The sequence below is a fragment of the Erinaceus europaeus genome, chromosome 3 (assembly GCF_950295315.1).
Source record: "Erinaceus europaeus chromosome 3, mEriEur2.1, whole genome shotgun sequence".
Classification (NCBI taxonomy): domain Eukaryota; kingdom Metazoa; phylum Chordata; class Mammalia; order Eulipotyphla; family Erinaceidae; genus Erinaceus; species Erinaceus europaeus.
The window spans coordinates 68,327,344-68,348,676 of record NC_080164.1 but is presented as its reverse complement, the minus strand read 5'-3'; the positions used below and the strand labels follow the sequence as shown (position 1 = coordinate 68,348,676).

General features: G+C 39.9%; 1 protein-coding gene across 1 annotated transcript in view; it reads left to right on the top strand.

Annotated features, from left to right (window-relative positions):
* Positions 1-1,095: 1,095 nt before the first annotated feature.
* The window catches only part of LOC103112458 (interleukin-1 receptor-like 2), a 103,400-nt gene continuing 83,162 nt past the window's right edge, over positions 1,096-21,333 (top strand). The window contains exons 1-3 of the mRNA XM_060187386.1: positions 1,096-1,425; positions 16,885-16,954; positions 17,164-17,238. Coding sequence (XP_060043369.1) covers positions 17,185-17,238 — 54 coding nt within the window. The 5' untranslated portion in view covers positions 1,096-1,425; positions 16,885-16,954; positions 17,164-17,184. The remainder of the gene's footprint in view (positions 1,426-16,884; positions 16,955-17,163; positions 17,239-21,333) is intronic.

Sequence of the window (21,333 nt, the reverse complement as noted above, 5' to 3'; positions counted from 1 at the left end):
CCACTCTAGTAACCTCTGATCTTATGATGTAAACAAGACTGGTTCAGAACCAAGGCAAGACCCTAAGATGCAGTAAGGCTCAAGTCTGAGTGAATGATAAAGATGAAAACTGGAATTACGAGGGTGTTAGTGTGTGGGGGTGAGTAGACAGGTGGGGGGTGGGTGTTAGCACATTCAAGAGGATCAGGAGAGACAATGATAGAATGGTAACTGCAGAGGAGACTTGAGCAAAGAGTTGAAACAGCATCTGGTCCTAGAGTCATTGGGTAACTAACTCATTGTGTTTGGTGCAAAGGGTTCTCATAAAGGGCAGTGAGAACAAGGCCAGTTTGTTGAGGCAGCTCAGATGTAGGCCCTTGAATGCCAGAACTGGAAGTTTGGTATTTTCTTCCATGAAACTTACAAGAAGCACTACAGTAGGTTGGAAGTTGTGTTATGCTGACAAAATGAATCTGAATGCAGAGCACAGAAGGGACTGTAATAGAGAGAGATCTCAGAGGTGATTAGGTGGCATTGTCTTTCATGAGTGCCACAAGGGGAAGGCTGAGTGCCACAAGGGGAAGGCTGAATGCCACATGGTGAAGGCTGAGTGTCACATGGAGAAGGCTGCAACTCTGCTGTGCCCAGCAGCACCTGTAGTTGAGGCTGCTCCATCAGTGGGTCTTCTCAGTTGTAAGACACCGAGAAGAGAGTTTGCAATGTTCCCATGGCAGATGCCATGGGCTGAAATGTGGAAAGAAAAAGCTCATTAAGGATCCTGCAGCACTGCCAGGGGTGTGTGTGTGTGTGTGTGTGTGTGTGTGTGTGTGTGTGTGTGTGTTGTGTATGTATATACAGTTATAAGGAGAACTGAGAAGAGGGAGGGAATGACACTCCAGTACTCCAGTCCTGGCTGAGATTGCGTGAGAATCTGGTAATGGGAACCTGTGACCAGGTTTAGTGCAAAATCACAGGAGCAGCGAGACAGCCTTGTGAAATGTTAGCCGGCGACGTGAAGCAAAGAGCGGTGGTATTTTGTAAGGGCTTGGCACGTTTTCTGAATGATTCTGGCTGCCTGCCCAGCTCTGAGTTTCCTGTTGGAAGTTCCCTACATGTGTCACTGCTGAGGATTAAAGCTCTAGCAGGCTATGCAACCCACGTCAGCAAGAGCTCACTTTCTCCTTTCTCTTAGTGCTCGGCACCAGCTGGTGGTCTGACAAGATGTGAAGTGTCACCTTCGTGCTGCCTACATGTCCAGACCCAAAGCTCTTTAGAAAAGGGGGGGGGGGGAATGAGCAAGTCTACCTAAGGCTGACTTCAGAATGCACTTTTGTTTTTAACAAAAACACTCAGCTGGCTTCCTTTAGGGGAAGAAACTATCCGAAAGCTACCTCCTCCTTGGAGGTCTCTCTTCCCCAAATGGCCCGATGATGTGGAGAGAAGATGGTAAGTTGGTTTGTTCTCTCCTTTTCTTTTTGTTTACTGGGGACAGATGGAATCTAAATAAAGCTGATAATGAATAAAATTGTTTGTTGAAACAAGATTTTAGGAATTTCTTGACTTTCTTCCGTGGCTCTGTTGGCATATTTAACTTTCAGCTGTATCTGTGAGCTGTATCAGGAGATCACCTGTGATTATTTATGTGTTAGCCTGTGGAGATTAATTATGAAGCATGTGGGCAGTGTTTTTGAACTTTATTATGTGTTTAAGCCATGGTTATGTGGTTTGTTAAATCTTGAGATTCAGCTTAGTAACATTGTAAATGATATTATTTTAAAATACAACTGCTAATGCTAGAATTTAAATTCATTTTCTGTTATGTTTCTACACTTTTAGAGGGCATAATCTGACCCAATGTTTGACTGAAGGCATTGCATTATTACTGACAGACTGCATTTAAAGTTATAATGTGTAGAATTAGCAATATATATATATCCTTCCATAAGGGCTTGAGGTATAATCTTTAAAGCACAAGCATGTTTTTATAGAAGCTTTGCAAATGTCTCATCTATATCTTTAAGGAAGACTGTCTGCTCGTAGAGAGGATTATAAACAGCACCCTGTATTTCTTCCTGGGTATCCCTGACTGCCACAATAGCTACTGATAGCATTATGGAAAACAAGAGAGTGAGACTGAATCTGAAAGATTAAAGAAAGGAGATAAGGGGCAGGGGAGATAGGTAATGATTATGCAAAGACTTCTGTGCCTGAGATACCACAGATTCAGTTCAATTCCCTGTACCACCATAAGCCAGAGCTGAGCAGTGCTCTGGTAAAGAAAGAAAGAAGAAAGGAAGGAAGGAGGAAAGGAAAGGAAAGAAAGAAAGAAAGAAAGAAAGAGAGGAAGGAAGGAAGGAAGAAAGGAGGAAAGAAAGGAAGAAAGAATGGAGAGAGAAGGAAGGAAGGGAGGAAGGAAGGAAAGAAGGAAGGACGGAAGGAAGGAAGGAAGGAAGGAAGGAAGGAAGGAAGGAAGGAAGGAAGGAAGGAAAAAATGGGGTGTGTCTCAAAGGATGCAGGCTGGTTTGGTGAAGAGAAGTGTGGTGCTCAGCTTCAGGCAACTAGAGACATCAATGATGCACACAGGAGAGAAGAGGAAGTTTTGTGTTTACTGTCAATATGTGACTCCCTTGGGAAAAGGAAGAAGACAGTGTTGTCTAGAAGGAACACAGAGCACTTCTTGAGATGCACTCCCATGTGATGTGAAGTTGGAGCAAAATGTCTGAGCCATGTATAGGCCCTACCTGGTGAACTGTCTCTCTGAACTCCATAATCATTTCCTTGGGATAAATTTCTAGAAATGGAATTGTGAAGTCAAAACTCATAAGTATTTTTTGAAGCTTTGAAAACTCCTTATTCTAAGTTTATCTAGGAAAGTGCTATTAATTTCTCCTCCCACCAACACTATGTGAATTGTTTTCCCTTTCCCCACACTTTGCCCTCGCATTGTGTTTTATCACAAAACAAAAACAAAAACAAAAACAAAAACAAAAAAAACACTGGGCATTTTGCTGTAAAAAACTTTTGGCTTTTGGGGCCAGGTGGTGGTGCACCTGGTTGAATGCACATGTTAAAATGTGCTAGGACCCAGGTTCCCAGCCCCACCTGCAGGTGAAGAGCTTTGTGAGGGTGAAGCAAGGCTGCAGGTGTCTCTCTTTTACTTTCTTTCTCTGTCTCTCCCCTTTCTATTTCTGGCTGTCTCTATCCAATAAATAAAGATAACAAAATAATTTTTAAAAATTAAAAAAAAAACTTTTGGCTTCTTATTCTGCCCCAGATGAGTTCGGTTTCTTTCTTTTTTATTATTATTCCTATCAAAGCAATTGTTTCCTACAGCAACTTTTACCAACTTGATTTCTGAGGATTTGGTTTCATTTGAAATCACTCATCAAGTCTGTCTGAGAGTTTGGGGAAGCAAATGTTTTTCCTCTACCTTTTACCATTTGAATAACCTAGCCTAAACATCAGTCTTTGTGATTTTTATCTCTCTCTTAATTTTATTTATTATTGGGTAGAGACAGCGAGAAATTGAGAGGGGAAGGGGACATAGAGAGGGAGAGAGAGACACACACACCTGCAGCTCTACTACACCTCTCATGAAGCTTTCCCCCTGCAGGCGGGGACCAGGGGCTTGAACTAACTCTATTTAATTATAATATTCAGATATAGGGCCTATCTGCCACCCCACCACATGGGTGTACTGGGAACACCACCCTGTTTGACAGAGGGCCATTGAAGTTGAACTGGAAATATAGCAAAAAGAAAAAGTAGGAACCAGCAAGACAGCTCACCTATATACTGTGCCTGCTTTTTCATGCTCACAGTCCAGATTTGAGCTCAGCCCCCATAGCACTGGAAGAAGGTTCAGTGCCATGCTCCATTTCTCTCTCTCTTTTTTTCTTTTCATCTGGAAAAAATTTCCGCTTACAGCAGTGAAGGCCCAGTGATGACAAAGTAAGTAAATAAATAAAAGTTACTTCTGCTAGTGGTGTTACTATGAGGTTTATTTCTATTCTCACTGTATAAGCTACATGAGTTTTGGAGAGCTGTCTGTGGAAGTATTAACAGTGCCTTCTAATTATAAACTTGGAAAGTGTGTAAGAGTGTAGTGCCCTATTTCTTTGCTCTTAGATGCAGATGCAGTGGTAGGTGTATTTCAGCAGCATAGGGCTCCTTTAGATTCAGAATGAGTTTTATTTGTTTTCTTACTTATCTCCCTTGCAGTCAGAACAATATGCCATTTTTCTCATGTTGTCTTGTCATCATCTACTTGCTTTGCTCTGAGCTCTGATGAGAGAGTCCTCACTGGGGAGACACAGAGAGGATATTTCCCTTTCTTGGGGTTGCTTTGGTTCTGGCATCTCATGGAAGTTCAATGAATGCTTCTGGAATGAAAGAATATTCCTTTCTGCAAGGAGAAGAATATTCCAAAAGGGTGTTACAGAAGACTTGAAAAAACAGAGATTTTCTTTTGGTGGGGGGTAGGGGTAAGTCGGTTATTTAATTTGCTTAGTTCAGTTTGGATTGCTTTCAGTGTCAGCTGAGTAAACCTTTAAAGTTATAAACAACACTCTGCCAATAAAGACAAACCAAGAGTACAACCTGAGAAAAGGGAAGCTATGGAGTGCAGGTTTCATGAACTTGCCTTATGAAGACTTTGTAGAGCTGCATTTTCAACCCTAGTTGGGCTGTTTAAATCGACACCCCACTGACCTTTAGCAATTGTTTGACCTTGGTCCTGAATAAATGTGTTAACTGCTATTACAATTCAGAAAATATTATTTATTTATTGGATAGATACAGAGAGAAATTGAGAGGGGAGGAGGAGGTAGAGAGCGAGAGAGGGGTTGAGGAGACAGCATAATGATTTTGCAAAAGCCTTTCAAGTCTGAAGCTCTGAGGTTCCAGTTTCAATCCCCAGCATAAGGCAGAACTGAGCAGTATTCTGCTTAAAAGAGAGAGATGGAGAGAGAGAAAAAGGGAGACACCACATCCCTACTTCCCCTTTTGTAAAACTTTCCCCCTGAACTGGAGACCTGACCCTGCGACCTTGTGCACTACAATGTGTGTACTTGACCAAGTATGCCACTGCCTGACCTCTGATCCCTAATACTTAATAGAGTATTTACTATGCATGAGAACTGTTCCTAAGTGTCTTATATTTGAGATCATTGGTATCTTATTTTTCAGATTAATAAACTCAAGTATAGAGAAGTGATTTGCATAAACCTAGAGGCCAGTAGTTAGTACACAGCTGGGATTCATGATGCACACATCTCACTGCAGAATTTCTAGGCTGGTGAGGCGAGGACTCACTGAACTTTAAAGACCGTAATTCACAGTTTTTGGATCATTGCTGATGTCTGTGCTGTTCATGTGGGCGTATAATTACCATTCATTGTGTTTCCAATAAGGAATATCCTCTGTTCTGGTTTCTTGATAACCATTTCCCTCAATATTTTTCACAACCTTGCAAGATTACTCTCATTATCACAGTTCTAGGGCTAAAAGAAACATTCTGAGTAGTTCATAGAGTACCTGAAATATGCACACTAGGGGGGTGAGAGACATCACTCTATGTCAAGTTTTTGTATGCTTCCCAGCACTCTGGTCCTGGCAGTTGAGTGCTGATGTACTTGGTTCTCCCATCAAAAAGTGCTGGTGCATTAGGAAATGCTGAGTCTAAAACTCAGTCAAGTCATCCCTTCACTTGAGGGTGAGTCTGGTAGCTTGAATTAGGTTTTTGTGAATCATGTTTTTTTCATTGTGAAATGGTATCTGGAGTTGATTTTCAGGTTGAATGCTGCTATAGGTAAAGGCTTCTACGTGGTCATGTCTACATGTCTGCTTAAAACACGGGGCAAACCTTGCTTGCACTTCTTAACCATTGAGCCCCCTGATTATTTTTTTCTTTACCAGAGGTCTGGTTTGTAATGGTGCCAGGGATTGAACCAGAGTTCTGGTTTATGGTGGTGCTGAGGAGTGAACCTGAGATATTTGGAGCCTCAGGCATGAAAGTCTTTTGCATAGCCATTATGTTATCTCCCCAGGTCCCCCTAATTCTTTGTCCAAAATGTGCTAAGTGTGTCTGCTAGGCAAATAGGAAGAGGGTAAAGAGGATACAGCTCGGGAGAAGGCCTAACTCTTTTTTTCTTCTGGGCAACTTCTTGAGTCTCTTTGCTTAGTTGTATCTAGTTATAAAATGTGAATCAAATTATTATTATTATTTTTATCAAAGGGGTGAACCTCTGGCTTCTGGTAAGAATGGTGTTTGAACCTGAAGCCCTATGCCTTAATTGTGCAGAGCCACTATACTAGGTCAGCACTCTGCCAAAATTTAATTTTAATGGTATTTTTCTTGCCTTTCTGTTACAATTTTAGTAATATTTTGGAATTAAAACAAAATAGATAACAAATGGCTTATTTACTTTTAAATTGATAATACATAACTTTAAAAGGTAGTTACTGATGTCTCTTGCTTTCCTTTCCCTGGACACACTTCCCTCCTCTCATGAATAGGTAACTATTATTATTAATAGTTGGTAATATCTACATCCACATCATATCACACATTAGTCAGTTTCTCTAGAGAAACAGAATCAAATGTGTGTGTGTGTGTGTGTGTGTGTGTGTGTGTGTGTGTATCTGTGCATACACAGCAGGGCAGAAGATGTCAGGGGGCTGGACAGTAGTGCATCAAGTTAGGCACATGTGATGCGAAGCACAAGGATCACCTTAAGGATCCCTGTTAGAGCACTGGCTACCTCCCTGCAGGAGGGGGATTGCTTCACAAGTGGTGAAGCAGGTCTGCAGGTGTCTTTCTCTACCCCCCTCTCTGTCTTCCCCTTCTCTCTCAATTTCTCTCTGTCCTATCCAATAATAACAACAAGGGCAACAAAATGGAAAAAATGGCCTCTGGGAGCAGTAGAGTGTAATGAAGGCAGCAAACTTTGGAGGCAAAAAAAAAAAAAAAAAAAAAAAAAAAAGATGTCAATCAATGCCCTACCACATGCACCTAAGCAGAGTTAATGCCACATCCCCCTGCCTCTTGGCTGTATCTTAAATAATCTTGGAGTAATTAAACATGACTGCCCTCATTAGAGAGGGTCATTTATTTTACTCAGCCTCCTTAATCAAATGAAAAATCTCTTCCAGAAACACACAGAAATAATGTGTAACCAGCTCTCAGAGTCTGTTCTTTGGGCCCTGTCAATCTGATACATAAAATTAACCATCACACATAGCAATAGTGATGTCCTTCTACTCCTTACCCTGTATTGTTATCAAGCTAGTTGCATTTTTAAATTTTTGGTGGGCTTTTAAAATTGTTTGCAGTCTTTCTCTATTTATAACAAATGTTCCCATGCCAGTGTCATTTTGCTAAATTGCACAAAAGCATATTTATAGACTGAATTCCTAGAAGTGTGATTACTAAAGAAAGATGCATTTGTGATTTATATATATTTCAGAATTGTCTACTCAGCCCCTACCAGATTATACCAATTAATACTTTAACCAGAAATGTTTGAGAGAATTTTTTTCCTGTGTTTGTCAATAGATTATGGCAGAAAATTATTTTATTAAATTTTGATGACCTTATGGGGAAAGGGTGTGTTTGATATACTTAAACTTTTTTATGTTATATTATGACTGAGAGATTTTTAAAGAATAACAATGCTGCCATCATCACAGAGTTTCACTGCTTCAGGCTGACTTTTCTAGAAAGATAGAGAGCCAGGGGCCAGGTAGTGGTGTACCTGGTTAAGTGCATAGATTAAAGTGCACATTATATAATATATATATATGCCATTATATATTTTACTCTGGTTGTGGGTTCAAGTCCCTGGTCTCCACCTTCAGGGGCAAAGTTTCACAAGTGGTAAAGCAGGGCTGTGGGTGTCTGTCTCCTTCCCTCTCTACTTCCTTCTTCCCTCTCAATTTCTCTCTGTCTCTATACAATAAAAAATAAAAATATTTTTAAAAGAGAGAGAGAGCTACAAAGACAGAGAGAGAGAGAGAGAGAAAGGGATGGCAACATTGAAGCTTCCTCTAGTGTGGTGGAGGCTAGACTTGAACCTGGGTTGTGCACATAACAAAGTAGGTGCTAAACAAAGTGGACACTCTTGCTGGTCCATTTTTAGACTGTTTTATTTTTAATTAAGATAATCTTTTAAAAAATATTTTATTTACTTATTATTGGATAGAGTATTAAATAAATTGAAAGGAGGGGGGAGATAGAGAAGGAGAGAGACAGAGACAGACACCTGTAGCCCTGCTTTACCACTCATGAGGTTTTCCCCATGCAGGTGGGGACGAAGGACTTGAACCCAGGACCAAAATAAAATATTTAAAAATATACAAATGTTAAAATAGAAGAAAGAATGGAAGAAAGTAGGAAAGAAAGGAAGAGAGAGAAGAAAAGATAAAAGGAAAGCTTTCACAAGACAAAGATTTGCTACACCCCAATTTGAGGATAATACTATTTTTTTATTCACCAATTTTGGGAATGTCTAAAAGACTTCAATCATCCAACTTGATAAATATTAAACTTCTTACTGCAATTTTAGTTTCTTATAAAATCCATAACATTATTGTGGACTAGTTGAACACAGAAAATCAAAAACCTAAAAATTTATGAACACTTAAATATTTCTTGTGATTAGCACAGACATATTTCAAGTCTTAACAGATAGATTTCTGAACTTTGGTTTTGTAAATATCCCTCTTGCTCTCTCTTTCATCTGTCATGTCACTGAAAACTCCCATCCCCACCCCACGTTATGTTGTTTGGTCAATTCTGTCTGGGTGAGTACCTGGAATTTACCTGCAGGGACTCTTCTTTCAGAAGCAAACCCAAATGGCTCTTCTCTGGGCTAGAAGATGAAATATCTTGAGTTGTTGCCAGAACTTGTAGCCTTCATGTAGACAGAGAGCTAGGGGCCAGGCAGTGGCACACCTGGTTGAGTGCACAGCCTGGGTTCATACTCCCAGAGGAAGTATAAAAATTGTATATAAAAAAGGGAGAACCAGGCAGTGGCCCACCTGGTTGAGTGCACAGCCTGGGTTCATACTCCCAGAGGGAGTATAAAAATTTTATATAAAAAGGGGAGGATCAGGCAGTGGCCCACCTGGTTGAGTGCACACATTACAGTGTGCAAGACTTATTATTGGATAGAAACAGAGAAGTTGAAAGAGGAAGGGAAGATAGAGATGGAAAGAGATAGAGACAACTGCAGCCCTGTTTCACCACTTATGAAGCTTTCCTCCAGCTGATGGGGACCAGGGTCTTGAATGTGGGTCCTTGTGCACTATAATATGTGCGCTTAAACAGGTAAACCACTGCCTGGCTCCTATTTTTATCATTTGAAGAAAATGATTTGGTATGAATAGGCTTATACATTTTCCTTTCCTTTTTTTTTTTTTTTTTTTTTTGGTGAAGATGCTGGACTTTTGAACAATGAATCTCTTCTTGGTGGAGGGAATAGTAACACTTTTGATGACTATGGCTGCTCAGTCATTTCTGCCAAGAACACACTCCAACGTGGGCCACAAAACTAACATATACCAAAGCCATGTGCTGGCCTCCCAGAGACTGTTATGGCTTCTCTAATTCTATTCAGGGAGGTAATAAGAGGGTTGAACATGATTAAAAATCTTGGGGGCAACTTAAGAAAAACTTATTATCTGGAATTTCATTTACTGATTCCTTAATCTCTTTGCTCCAGGTTGATAGGCATTCTGTCCCCTGACACATGGGGCGTCACTCCGTGATCACCAGGCTTGCTTTGCTCTTGGATAAATAGTGTTCATTAGTTATCTCTTCCCTCCTAGAGGGTTTCTGGCTGCTTCTCAGATATTTCCCTTGCTCCTTATATGTATTTACAATTTGTCCCAATGAAAATTGAAGTCCAAATTGATCTATATCTCATTGTGCTGAATTTTAAGGAGACTCCAAGAAAGGCAATACTAGCTTATGGAATAATTCTTTGTAAGGTGTAACTGAAGAAGTCATATTTGTGTGATACTTTCTGCTGAATTTTTTCAGAGTCTTTCCACAGGAAGTGCATGGTTCAGGCTCTTTTCTGCTACCTCTGAGAGGAATTTATAGTCCAGATTAACCAATGTAATGCGTAAACTAGTTTTTCAAAAAAAAGTATTATATACAGAGGGTACTTTCTTGGCTCTGAGATGATCACTAGATAGTATTTAAACCAAAATCAATACAAATTAAATCTGTCAATTATCTATCTAGGTAAATTATACAAACTCAAGTGTGATGGGGACTGAATAGCTATTTCTCAGGACTGGTTAAACATACACTTCCTGAAGTCTGTGGGAGAAACCTGACTTCACAAATAGTATCATGCTGTCATCTGTTAAAAAGTAGTCTGTGAAACTAAATGCAAAGATTCACAGGATTTCTTTCTTACAGGGAAAATACCTGATTGTGGTTAGTGGTGATGCAGTATGTATTGAAAAGGAGCTGATATGACAATGTTCATATGAACTTGCTGTGACTACCTCTTTTGAACAAGTTTCCCTCAAGGTTGAAGGTTTTCTATAGATTAATACAGTGGGTTACTGAGCTGACTCAGAGGGTGGAAGAACTGTTAACATTTCTGCCATGGTAATCATGTGGGAAATTACTTCCAACCTCATTCACCCTGCTGGACTACCTATCATCAACCTCAAATTCTGAGATTTATAGAACTGCAAGATCAGAATTCTGATGTTTTTCCAGGTTTAAATTATTAAGGAGTTAGGCTAGGCAGTTTTCATAATGTGTAGAAACCATGTCTAAGATAGCTATAGAAATAATAGTTAACCCATGTCTGTAACCTTGAGAGAACTGCTGTAGTTACAATGGAGAGATTGGGGATCCAGAACTTTGGTGGTGGGAAAGGTGTGGAGTTGTACCTCTGTTATCTTGTAAGTTTATAAATCAATATTAAATCACTAATAATAAAAAAGATTGTATGGAGAGTAGAGTCCTTAAATAAAAATGGAAGTACCTCATGATCCAGCAAGAAAAGAGAAAGAAAGGAAGGAAGAAAGGAAGGAAGGACGAAAGAATGAAAGAAAGAAAAAGAGAAACCATGTCTACAGGAACATAAGAAATGTTTCAATAATTAGTATTATAACCAAGTTTTATTAGAGCTTGATTTACTTTGAAAATTCCGTATCCCATACGTGACCTCACTAATGATTTATGTCATTTAATGCTATTTACAAATAACTACATCTTAAATACTGACAGGACCAGTTGATTCTGGTCTACCTGGTCTAAGATTGTAGATAATTCAGTATTTGAAAAAAACGTTATTTTTAGAAATGCTTTAACAATTTAAGCCCAGTGTCAGAATTCAATCAGTTTACCAGTTTGAAATAGTAAGCACTTAGACTAAAGGAGTATATATTCAGAATTGAAATCTATGCATTTAAAGAACTCAAGACGTATTGATTAATTAGTCATTTATTAGACTTGAAAATCTACCCTTCCTCCCTGAATCTCTTATTTTGGTGCAATACTCCATACCCAGTCCAAATTCTGCTTTTGTTTCCCTTTCTGTTCTTCTTTCTGTTTCTTCTTTCTGTTTATAAGTGGGATCATCCCATCCTCATCCTTCTCTTTCTGGCTTATCTCACTTAACATGGTTTCTTCAAGCTTCATCCAATCAATGTGTTTCAAAAGTCTCACCCCAAGTCGAGCAGAGAAGCAATTACAGAAGCTAGACCTTCTACCATCTGAAACTCAAAGAATTTTGGTCCATATTCCTAGAGAGGGGGTACAGAATATGGCAACACTGCTATGTCAGTGAATCTCCTCATTTATATGCAAACAGAACAGGTATCGGCTGAGTGTGTTCAGCCTCTATAGTCTGGACCACAACTGTCAGCTTTGGCTGCTTACTAGACTCACCTGGGAAGCCATGGGAAACAGTGATGTCACAGTCCCACCCCCAGAGATTCTAATGCAATTGGTCTGGAATAGAACTCAGAATAGAGGTTTTAAAAGACAGAGATGAGATTTGCCAATTATGAATGAGAGAGGAGAAAGGAGACTGAGAGGCTACAGCACTGCTCAGCTTTGGCATTAGGTTTGAACTTGCTGTTTGTGCTTGACCAGACTGAGCTATTATAAAATGCAGCTGGTAACATGTGGGTTGAGAACTAATGACAGGGAAGTAGATAGCCATAAATTCAGTCAATTACCCAAGTAAACAAGAGTCTGGCTAGAACAGTGCTGTCCAGAGAGATTGCTAAATCTTGCCAGCTAGAGGGCTGTTAGGGCCATTTCCAGAAAACCTTGCCACTGGAACTTAACATAGTTTCTCTATTCCACAAGTGTGGTTTAAATTTTTCTAAGACCTGGTGAATATGAGTAGTATAAATGTAGTCTGTTTCATTTATTTGGCCAAGATCTACATATATGCTCTATATAAGCTCTGATCAGTTGCTGTAGGCAGCTTGCATTTAAGCACTTGACTCAGTAACAGGAGGGAGAAGAACTCAGTGCTAGTGTTGGGGTTGCCAGTGCCATGAGAAAATGGGTGTGGAACCAAGAGTTTAGAGTGGGAGAGTTACTCTCATTTCCCGTGGTGGGAGGGGTGGGAAATCCCTAAACACTCCAGAAGGAGTGGACGTTGTTTATTTAAGGTGGGTCTGAAAAAGTAGTGAAGATCACAAGGATGACCTTGGAGATATAGGAGGAAAGTTATGTCTGTGGCCACTAGAAAGGAGACTGCTGTGTAATGTAACTGGAAATAAGAAGCATCAAATGCAGGAACAGAAACATGCTCCAAAAGTGGGGGGGGGGGGCGGCAGGTGGTGGAGCACCTGGTTGAGTGCACACGCTACAACGCTCAAGGACTCAGGTTCAAGCCCCCATCCCTGCCTGCAGGGGGAAAGCATTGTGAGTGGTGAAGCAGTGCTGCAGGTGTCTCTCTGTCTCTATCCCTCTCTATAACCCCCTTCCTTCTCAATTTCTGGCTGTCTCTATCCAATAGATAATAAAAAAAAATTTTTTTTTGAAGTAGGGTAGGGGAGACATAGCCAGATTTAGAAGGCTGAGCGAGGTTTGGATTTTATCCCGGAGTCAGTGGGCACACTGCAAAGCAGTTTCAAACCCAGGTTAAAGCAAAGGTCAAGTAGGACTTGCCTCACACCATCCTTCCAGCTTATCTGGATTGCTTAGGAGAAGAGTGTGGTTTGGTCCAATTGTCTGGCTTGCCAAAATGGGAAAGATGCCCAAGAAGATTTATACCATGTCAGTGTTGCAAACAAAGGTGGGGGTATAGTGTGAGGGTGGTTCAGCCTTTTCTAAATTGCAGCCTTACTCACCTCTCTCCTTTTCTCACACTTTTCTTTGTTCAGTCCAGTTCTTCTGAGAAATTTAAGAACTTTCCTACACCTTCCCACACATAGAATCCTCTTGTGACAAATAATATTTGAAAGTCCAAATACAAAAATACTGCATGGTCATTAAAAGGTTTGACTGCTAGCAGGATATTTACTTAACTATTGTTACGACTTTGACTTAAGTAAATATGGTAATCACTTATCCCTTACTCTTGCTTCTTTCCAGAAAACAAACATAAAAAAAAAAAAAGCCAGCCAAATTTTGGCATAAATGGCCAGCATGTGATATTTCTGGGTTGATTTTATTATGTCTAAATGTTCTTCAATGTATTGGGAAATTTTTATTTGCAAGGAAGTCTGCAAGTGTTGTTGGTGATTAGCTTAAAAGGGGAGAAGAAACAGCTTCCTACTAGTTGAGAGCTCATCCTTTAAGTTTGATTTTTTTTTTAATTTTTTTTTTGTAATTTTATTTATTTATCTTCCCTTTTGTTGCCCTTGTTGTCTTTTTGTTGTTGTTGTTGTTGTTGTTGATGTCGTCGTTGTTGGATAGGACAGAGAGAAATGGAGAGAGGAGGGGAAGACAGAGAGGAGGAGAGAAAGATAGACACCTGCAGATCTGCTTCACCGCCTGTGAAGCGACTCCCCTGCAGGTGGGGAGCCGGGGTTTGAACCGGGATCGTCATGCCGGTCCTTGCGCTTAGCGCCACCTGCGCTTAACCCGCTGCGCTACAGCCCGGCTCCCTTAAGTTTGATTTTTTAAAAACTTTTTCCCCTTTTGTTGCCCTTGTTGTTTATTGTCATTGTTGTTGTTATTATTATTTGTTGTTGTTATTGCAATTGTCGTTGTTGGATAGTACAGAGAGAAATTGAGAGAGGAGGGGAAGACAGAGGGCCGAGAGAAAGATAGAAACCTGCAGGCCTGCTTCACCATTTGTGAAGCGAACCCCCTGCAGGTGGGGAAGCTGGGGTCTCAAAGGCAACTGGAATCCTGATGCCTGTCCGTGCGCTTCCCGCCACATGCGCTTAACACACTGAGTCACCGCCCACTCCCTCAAAGTTTTAATTTTGAAGTAGCAAATAGTATTTATTGAGTGCTTTGTACTATAGACACCATAGAGGATGCAAATGATAGATGACCACTGTGTCCCAGACATCATGGATCTGCTTTTTTCCCCCACTGGAAAAAACAGGTGAAATCATGTGAGCAGACTTTCTACATTAGGTCTTAGAGTTCTCTTTATGAGCAGGTTAACACTGATCTAGTAAAAATTTACATATTTATCGTTTCTGAAATCTGTTTCTTCTTATTCTCATATTGATTCATAATCCCATTTTGATATGTGCTTGACCCAGTTTGAAAGACTTTAACAATAAATGAGAAAAGATGTGGGGGGGAGATAGTGTAGTGACTATGCAAAGAAAATTTCATGCCTGAGGCTCCAAAATCCTAGGTTCAGTTTCCTGTACCACCATAAACCAGAGCTGGCCAGTAGTCTGGAAGAAGAAAAAAAAAACTCTCTAGTAAGAGATAACACTCATTTACATGTGAAGCTTAGAGATATGACAAAGAGAAGAAGGCTTTAGTGTTAACATCTTGCTTGCAAATATTGGTTTTGAATATTTATTCTCCTATATCTGCACTTTTTTCTCATTGAGCTACATGTCTGATTTTGAACCGGGAAGACTTTCCTCACTGTACTTATGATATGTTTTTAACTCCTTGCTTGGAACATAATAAGAGCATCTTCTTAGGCCCATATCTATAGGTTGGAGGTGGGGTATCAAATTGACCTTCCTAAGAAACAGAGATACACTGCATACTGAGTAGACACCAGTAGCTACCCAAAGATAGCTTTGTAAATAGAAAAAAAATTAATGCAGCCTTGAGCAACATATTTAAGTGCATTCAGTTTATTTCCTCAAGATGACACTGCATTCTAACCCAAATTATGTTGATTAAAAGAATACACTTAGATGCTTGTTTTTTATTTTATTTCATTTTATTTATAAAAAGGAAACATTGACAAAACCATAGGATAAGAGGGGTACAACTCCACACAATTCCCACCATCAGAACTCCACATCTCATCCTCTCCCCTGATAGCTTTCTTATTCTTTATCCCTCTGGGAATATGGACCCAGGGTCATTATGGGATGCAGAAGGTGGAAGGTCTGGATTCTGTAATTGCTTCCATGCTGAACATGGCTGGTCGATCCATACTCCCAGCCTGTCTCTCTCTTTCCCTAGTGGGGTGGGGCTCTGGGGAAGTGGGGCTCCAGGACACGTTGGTGGAGTTGTCTGTCTGGGGAAGTCTGGTTGACATCATGCTAGCATCTGGAACCTGGTGGTTGAAAAGAGAGTTAACATAGAAAGTCAAACAAGTTGTTGACTAATCATGAAACTAAAGGCTGGAATACTGCAGATGAAGAGTTGGGATGTCTCCGTTTTGTAGATAGCTAATAGGCCTATTTTAGTTCTATTCCAAAAGGCTGCTACTATACTGGCTTTTTTTTCTTTTTCTTTTTTCTCCTGAGCCTGAAATCTGATATGCAGATGGATCCAAGTTATTGTCTGGGGAGATGGTGTCATATCTGGGAAAAGGACCAGAAAGCTGGATCAGGGAAGAGAGCAGCTCCCTAATATTGGAAAGGTGTATAAATATTGTCGACTGTAACCCTCATTGATTCGATATGATCTGGGGTTCCTATTCAGCTTAGGAGCCTATGTGACCTCTGCATCCCTATAGATCTGAGCTCACATTCTGTAGTCATGAGTAGAAACGTTCCAAGCTGCCCCAATTTCAGGACTCATCTTCCTTGGGTGTAGCATAGAGTATGTTTTCCATCCTCCTTTCAGATGATGGAACAGTCTCTACTGTTGTTGATCCAAGTGAGGGCAAGGTCCTATGGGGGTCCACAAAGGAGTCTATTCTGTTGTTCCTGGTAGAGATGACTGGTAAAATTAGGGAGAGGGATTTACTCAAGGTCTAAGATGCCTGTGTTTTATCTAAGATATTTAACCACAAATGTAACAACGCCATACCATCCTTATTACATTTGAACTGGTGTTTACAGCTTACGGAGAAAAATATTATGACGCGCATGTTGACAAGAAAGTGCATGTTGATTTTTCTTATAAACACATTGAACTTTCTTTGGATTCTTTTTTCTAATTAATATGACTGTTGCATTTCTGTAAAGTTATATACCTATCAATATTGTATGAGAAAATTTTTGTATTTCTATGCAACACAGAACTAGACTTCACACTCAGGTTTTATCTACAGTCAAGTATAGTAGGATATTTGAAGGTTTTGCAGGATGAAAGACATTTTTCTTGTGCAGAGTACGTGTGTGAGGGGGAAGGGGTATATTGGAGAACCTCTAATAACTCCAACTTATGCACATTAAGGTGCCTTCCTACACAGAGACAACCCAAAGTATCTCCACATATACTTAAAACCTCCCAGCTCAGAAGGAAAACAATGAATTGAAGCAGTTGGTCTAAATTCTGATATAAATTCTTTTTCTGGGTTCTTTGTATGGTAGCTCTGATGATGGCTGACTGGTGATTTGGACCTGAACTTTCTCTGCTTTTTCATTTTCCTGTGTTGTAAAGGTAAGAAACATTTTGTGGGCCCAGTGGTGGTGCTTGTGATTGAGCACACACATTACCATGTGCAAGGACCTGGGTTTAAGTTCTGACTCTCCACCTGCATGGAGAAGCTTTCATTAGTGGAGGTTTCTCTCTCTCTCTCTCTCTCTCTCTCTCTCTCTCTCTCCTCTCTCTCTCTCTCTCTCTCTCTCTCCCCCACATACCCCCATCAGAACACTGCTCAATTCTGTCCTATGGTGTTGGTTCAGGAGATTGAACCTGGGACCTGGGACCTGAGAGCCTCAAGAGTGAGTAATTTTTAATTTTTTATTGGATAGAGACAGAAATTTAGAGGGAAGGGGGAAATAGAGAGACAGAGAGACATCTGCAGCTCTGCTTTACCACTTGTGAAGCTTTTCCTCTGCAGGTGGGGACCAGGGGCTTGAACCTGGGTTCTTATGCACTGTAGTGTGTACACTTAACCAGGTGCACCATTGATTGGTCTCTCTGTCCCTCATTTTAATTTTTTAAATTTCTTTATTGGGGAATTAATGTTTTACATTCGACAGTAAATACAAGTTTCTACATGCATAACATTTGCCAGCTTTCCATATAGCAATACCCCTCTTTCTATCTCCCCTTCTTTCTCAATTTATCTCTATCCTAACAAACAGATAAATCAATTGAAAGAGAGAGAAAGAGAGAGAGAGAAAGGAAATATTGATATATTGATAGATGATAGATAGATAAGACAGACAGACTTTGCTCCTCTAAGTCTCCAGCTTTTGAAGTCCTATTGGTTGAGTTAAAGTCTTACCTACTTTTCTTCCTCTCTCTCTCTCACTCTCTCTCTCTCTTTAATTAATGGGTTAATAATGATTAACAAGACTGTAGGTTAAGAGGGGTACAGTTCCACACAGTTCCTGACACCAGAGTTCTGTGTTCTATTCCTTCCATTGGAAGATTCCCTGGTCTTTATCCTTCTGGGGGGTATGAACAAAAATCCTTTATGGGGTGCAGAAAGTGAAAGGTCTGGCTTCTGTAACTGCTTCTTTGCTGGACATGGTCACTGGCAGGTTAATTCATATCCTCCAGTCTATTTCTATCTTTCCCTAGTGGGGTAGGGCTCTGGAGAGGTGTTGGCACATAGATATAAATTCTCATCTCACCAAGGTAAGTGTTTGCAAGTCTCACCACCAAACAGGACCTGAAAGTGCCCCCCTCCCTCATTCCTTTCCCTGACTCTTCCCTGAAGTGGTTTGCTTTGGTACAATACACCAAGCCAGTCTAAGTTTTACTTTGTGGTTCCCCTTTCTTTTCTTGTTTCTTAAGTTCTGCCCATGAATGAGATCATCTCATATTCATCCATCCCTTTCTGGTTTATCTCACTTAACATAATTCCTTCAAGTTCCATCCAAGATGAGGTGAAGAAGGTGAATTCATTATCTTAATAGCTGAGTATCATTCTATTGTGTATATATACCACAACTTTCTTAACCACTCATCTGTTGTTAGACACCTAGGTTGCTTCCAAGTTTGGACTATTACAGACTGTGCTCCTGTGAACATATGTGCACACAAATCTTTTTGAATGGGTGTGTTTGTTTCCTTAGGATATATCCCCAGGAGAGGAATTGCAGGGTCATAGGGTAGTTCCACTTTTAGCCTTCTGAGTGCTCTTCAGACTGCTCTCCACAGGGTTTAGACCAACTTACCACCATCATCTCCAGCATCTGTTGTTACTGTCCTTTCTGATGTGTGGTATTCTCACAGGAGTGGAGTGGTATCTCATTGTCTTTATGCCCCCACTTACTTTAAGAAAACAGGTAAGTTATCCTAAAACTAAAAATTTGCATACTCATAGATAGTGTGTGATGAAGCAAAACTGGCTGAAAAAAATATATAACTGGATATAGATAAAATGTTGGGCCAAAGAACATAAAATACAGTGGACCAGAAGGCCAAACAGTGAATAAATTATTGGACTCTCAAGCATAAGGTCCTGAGTTCAAGCCTTGGCAGCACATATACCAGTGTGATATCTGTTTTTTTCTCTCTGTGTGTCTTCCTACCTCTCTCATAAATAAATAATAAATTTTTAAAAAAACAGAAAAAAGAACAGAAAATATAATTAAATAGAAGGATGCAAAATACTGAAACCAAGTACAAGGAACTTCAATGTACATGTTAAATGATTCATTCATCCATCTACTCATTTATTTACTAAGTAATTTAAAATACACCCATTATGTGTCAAACTTTCTTTATACAATGAAAACTAAAGGACAAAAACCCTTACTGGTTATTATATTCTGGTAGATGTAGATGCTCAATCAATAAGATGGTTAAGTGAGATAAGCCAAAAAGAGGAAAACAAATATTGGATAATCTCATTTATAGATGGGACTGAAGAAAGAGGGACAGAAAGGGAAAACACAAAGCTAAACTTGGATTGAGTCGGGTTTTTTGGCACCAAAACAAAGGACTCTGGAGAAGGAAGGGAAGAGAGGATGATGGGAAAGGGTCCAAGTTGGGGATGATAGTGTTCTGCAGACACTTTTCATAGGGAGCTGAGAAACCATACTTGTGTATCGCCAACTGTACTATAAACCTTTATACCTCCAATAAAATGATCAAAATATATAAACAAGATAGTGTTCTTGTTAAGTTAGACCCAGTAAATTAGAAGACAATGTGTGTTACAAAACACTAGTGTGTTTTTAATAGGGTAGCTGTATGTATGTACGTGTGTATGTGAGCACATGTGCTTCTGAAGTATCATGCCTTGGGATACCTATTGGCAATGATGAGGAGAATATTTTTGATGGTGATGCATTGCAGTTTAACAGTGTAGGAAAAATGAGAAGGAAACATTGCTGTAGTAGGCAGGAAATGATTCAGGTTTGGGTAACTTTGTAACAATGAGCAAAAGAACCACTTTGGCATGATAGTAATTAAATTTCTGGGTTTGTGTAAGGAATGTTGTGAAACTTGTGGTTGCAAACTGACCTTTTAGTTCCTTTAAATACTTCATTACCTTTGAGTACTGTTTAGATTTCTACTCCTGATAGCTTTGCATGATCTTGACTGAGCTCACCATCCTATCCCACAGAAACAAGGTTATTTACACTTTCCAAGCTTGATTACTTTAGCATTTGTTTGCTCAGAAATATCCTACTTTCTGAAATGTGGTTTTGGCTGGTGTTTTTGGAATGAGGAATTTATCAGCAGTGGTGACTACTGCATACACTTTGCTACAGAAATACTGATCTGTTCTTTACCAAAACACACACACACACACACACACACACACACAAACCAAACAATAAAAAACCTCTTTATTCCAAAAAGGCATCATATTAGGAGTTCTTGCTTAAGAAATCTTGAATTTCCAGGGGCCAGGTGGTGGCTCACCAGGTTAAGTGCGCACACTACAATACACAAGGACCGGCATTCAAGCTCCTGGTCCTCACCTGCCGAGGGAAGCTTCACAAGTGTTGAAGCAGAGCTGCAGGTGTCTCTCCATCTCCCTTTGTTTCTATCTCCCCTCTCCTCTCAATTTTTCTCTGTCTCTATCCAATAATAAATAAATAAAATGTATTTAAAGAACAAGAAATCTTCAATTGCTTACTTGTATAATATTATCTAATTAAAATACTATCAGGTACATTAACTATCTGCATTCTCCTCAGTAAATCTTTAGTATGATTGGCAGGTATTCTGACCCATTATATAGATTTCAAAGAACCTGAGAAAGATACCCAGCTCTCATTAACAGATAGCAAGTAATGATCATGGAGTATACATTATATATCCTCTAACTGCTCTTTATATATTCACAACACTTAGTCTTCATAGCAATCTAGTAAAGAGGGGACTGTTGTTAACACTGTTTGACCATCAAGGATACAGAGACAAAGACCACTGGAGCTTGTTCAAGGCCATACAGCCGGTACACGATTGAGCAAAGAGCCAGTCTGCCACTATGGGGCTCCATTATCTGTAGTCCTCACCACCAGGCTGTTCTCCCCCTGGAAAGCAGAACATGTGCTTCCTGCATGGTGGAGGGTGGGTTTTTTCTTCCAGACAATACCACAGCAGTGATAAATGGTGAGCAGTAAGAGGTAGCCATGTGATTAGGAAAGAATATCAGCTTTGGGGAGTAAGTTGAGTCCTAGATTGGTTATTCCACTTTCTGGATAATTAATTGTAGGTAAATTCCCTCAGCTTTCTGGAATATCTGCTTCTGTCCATAAAAGAAATAACTACTGCTTCTGAGGTTGGTAGTGTAGTAAATGGGAAATCTGATGTCCTGGGTTGAGGAGATAACATAGAGGTTACGCAAAAAGATTTTCATGCCTGAGGCTTCAAGGTCTCAGGTTCAATATCTAATAACATCATAA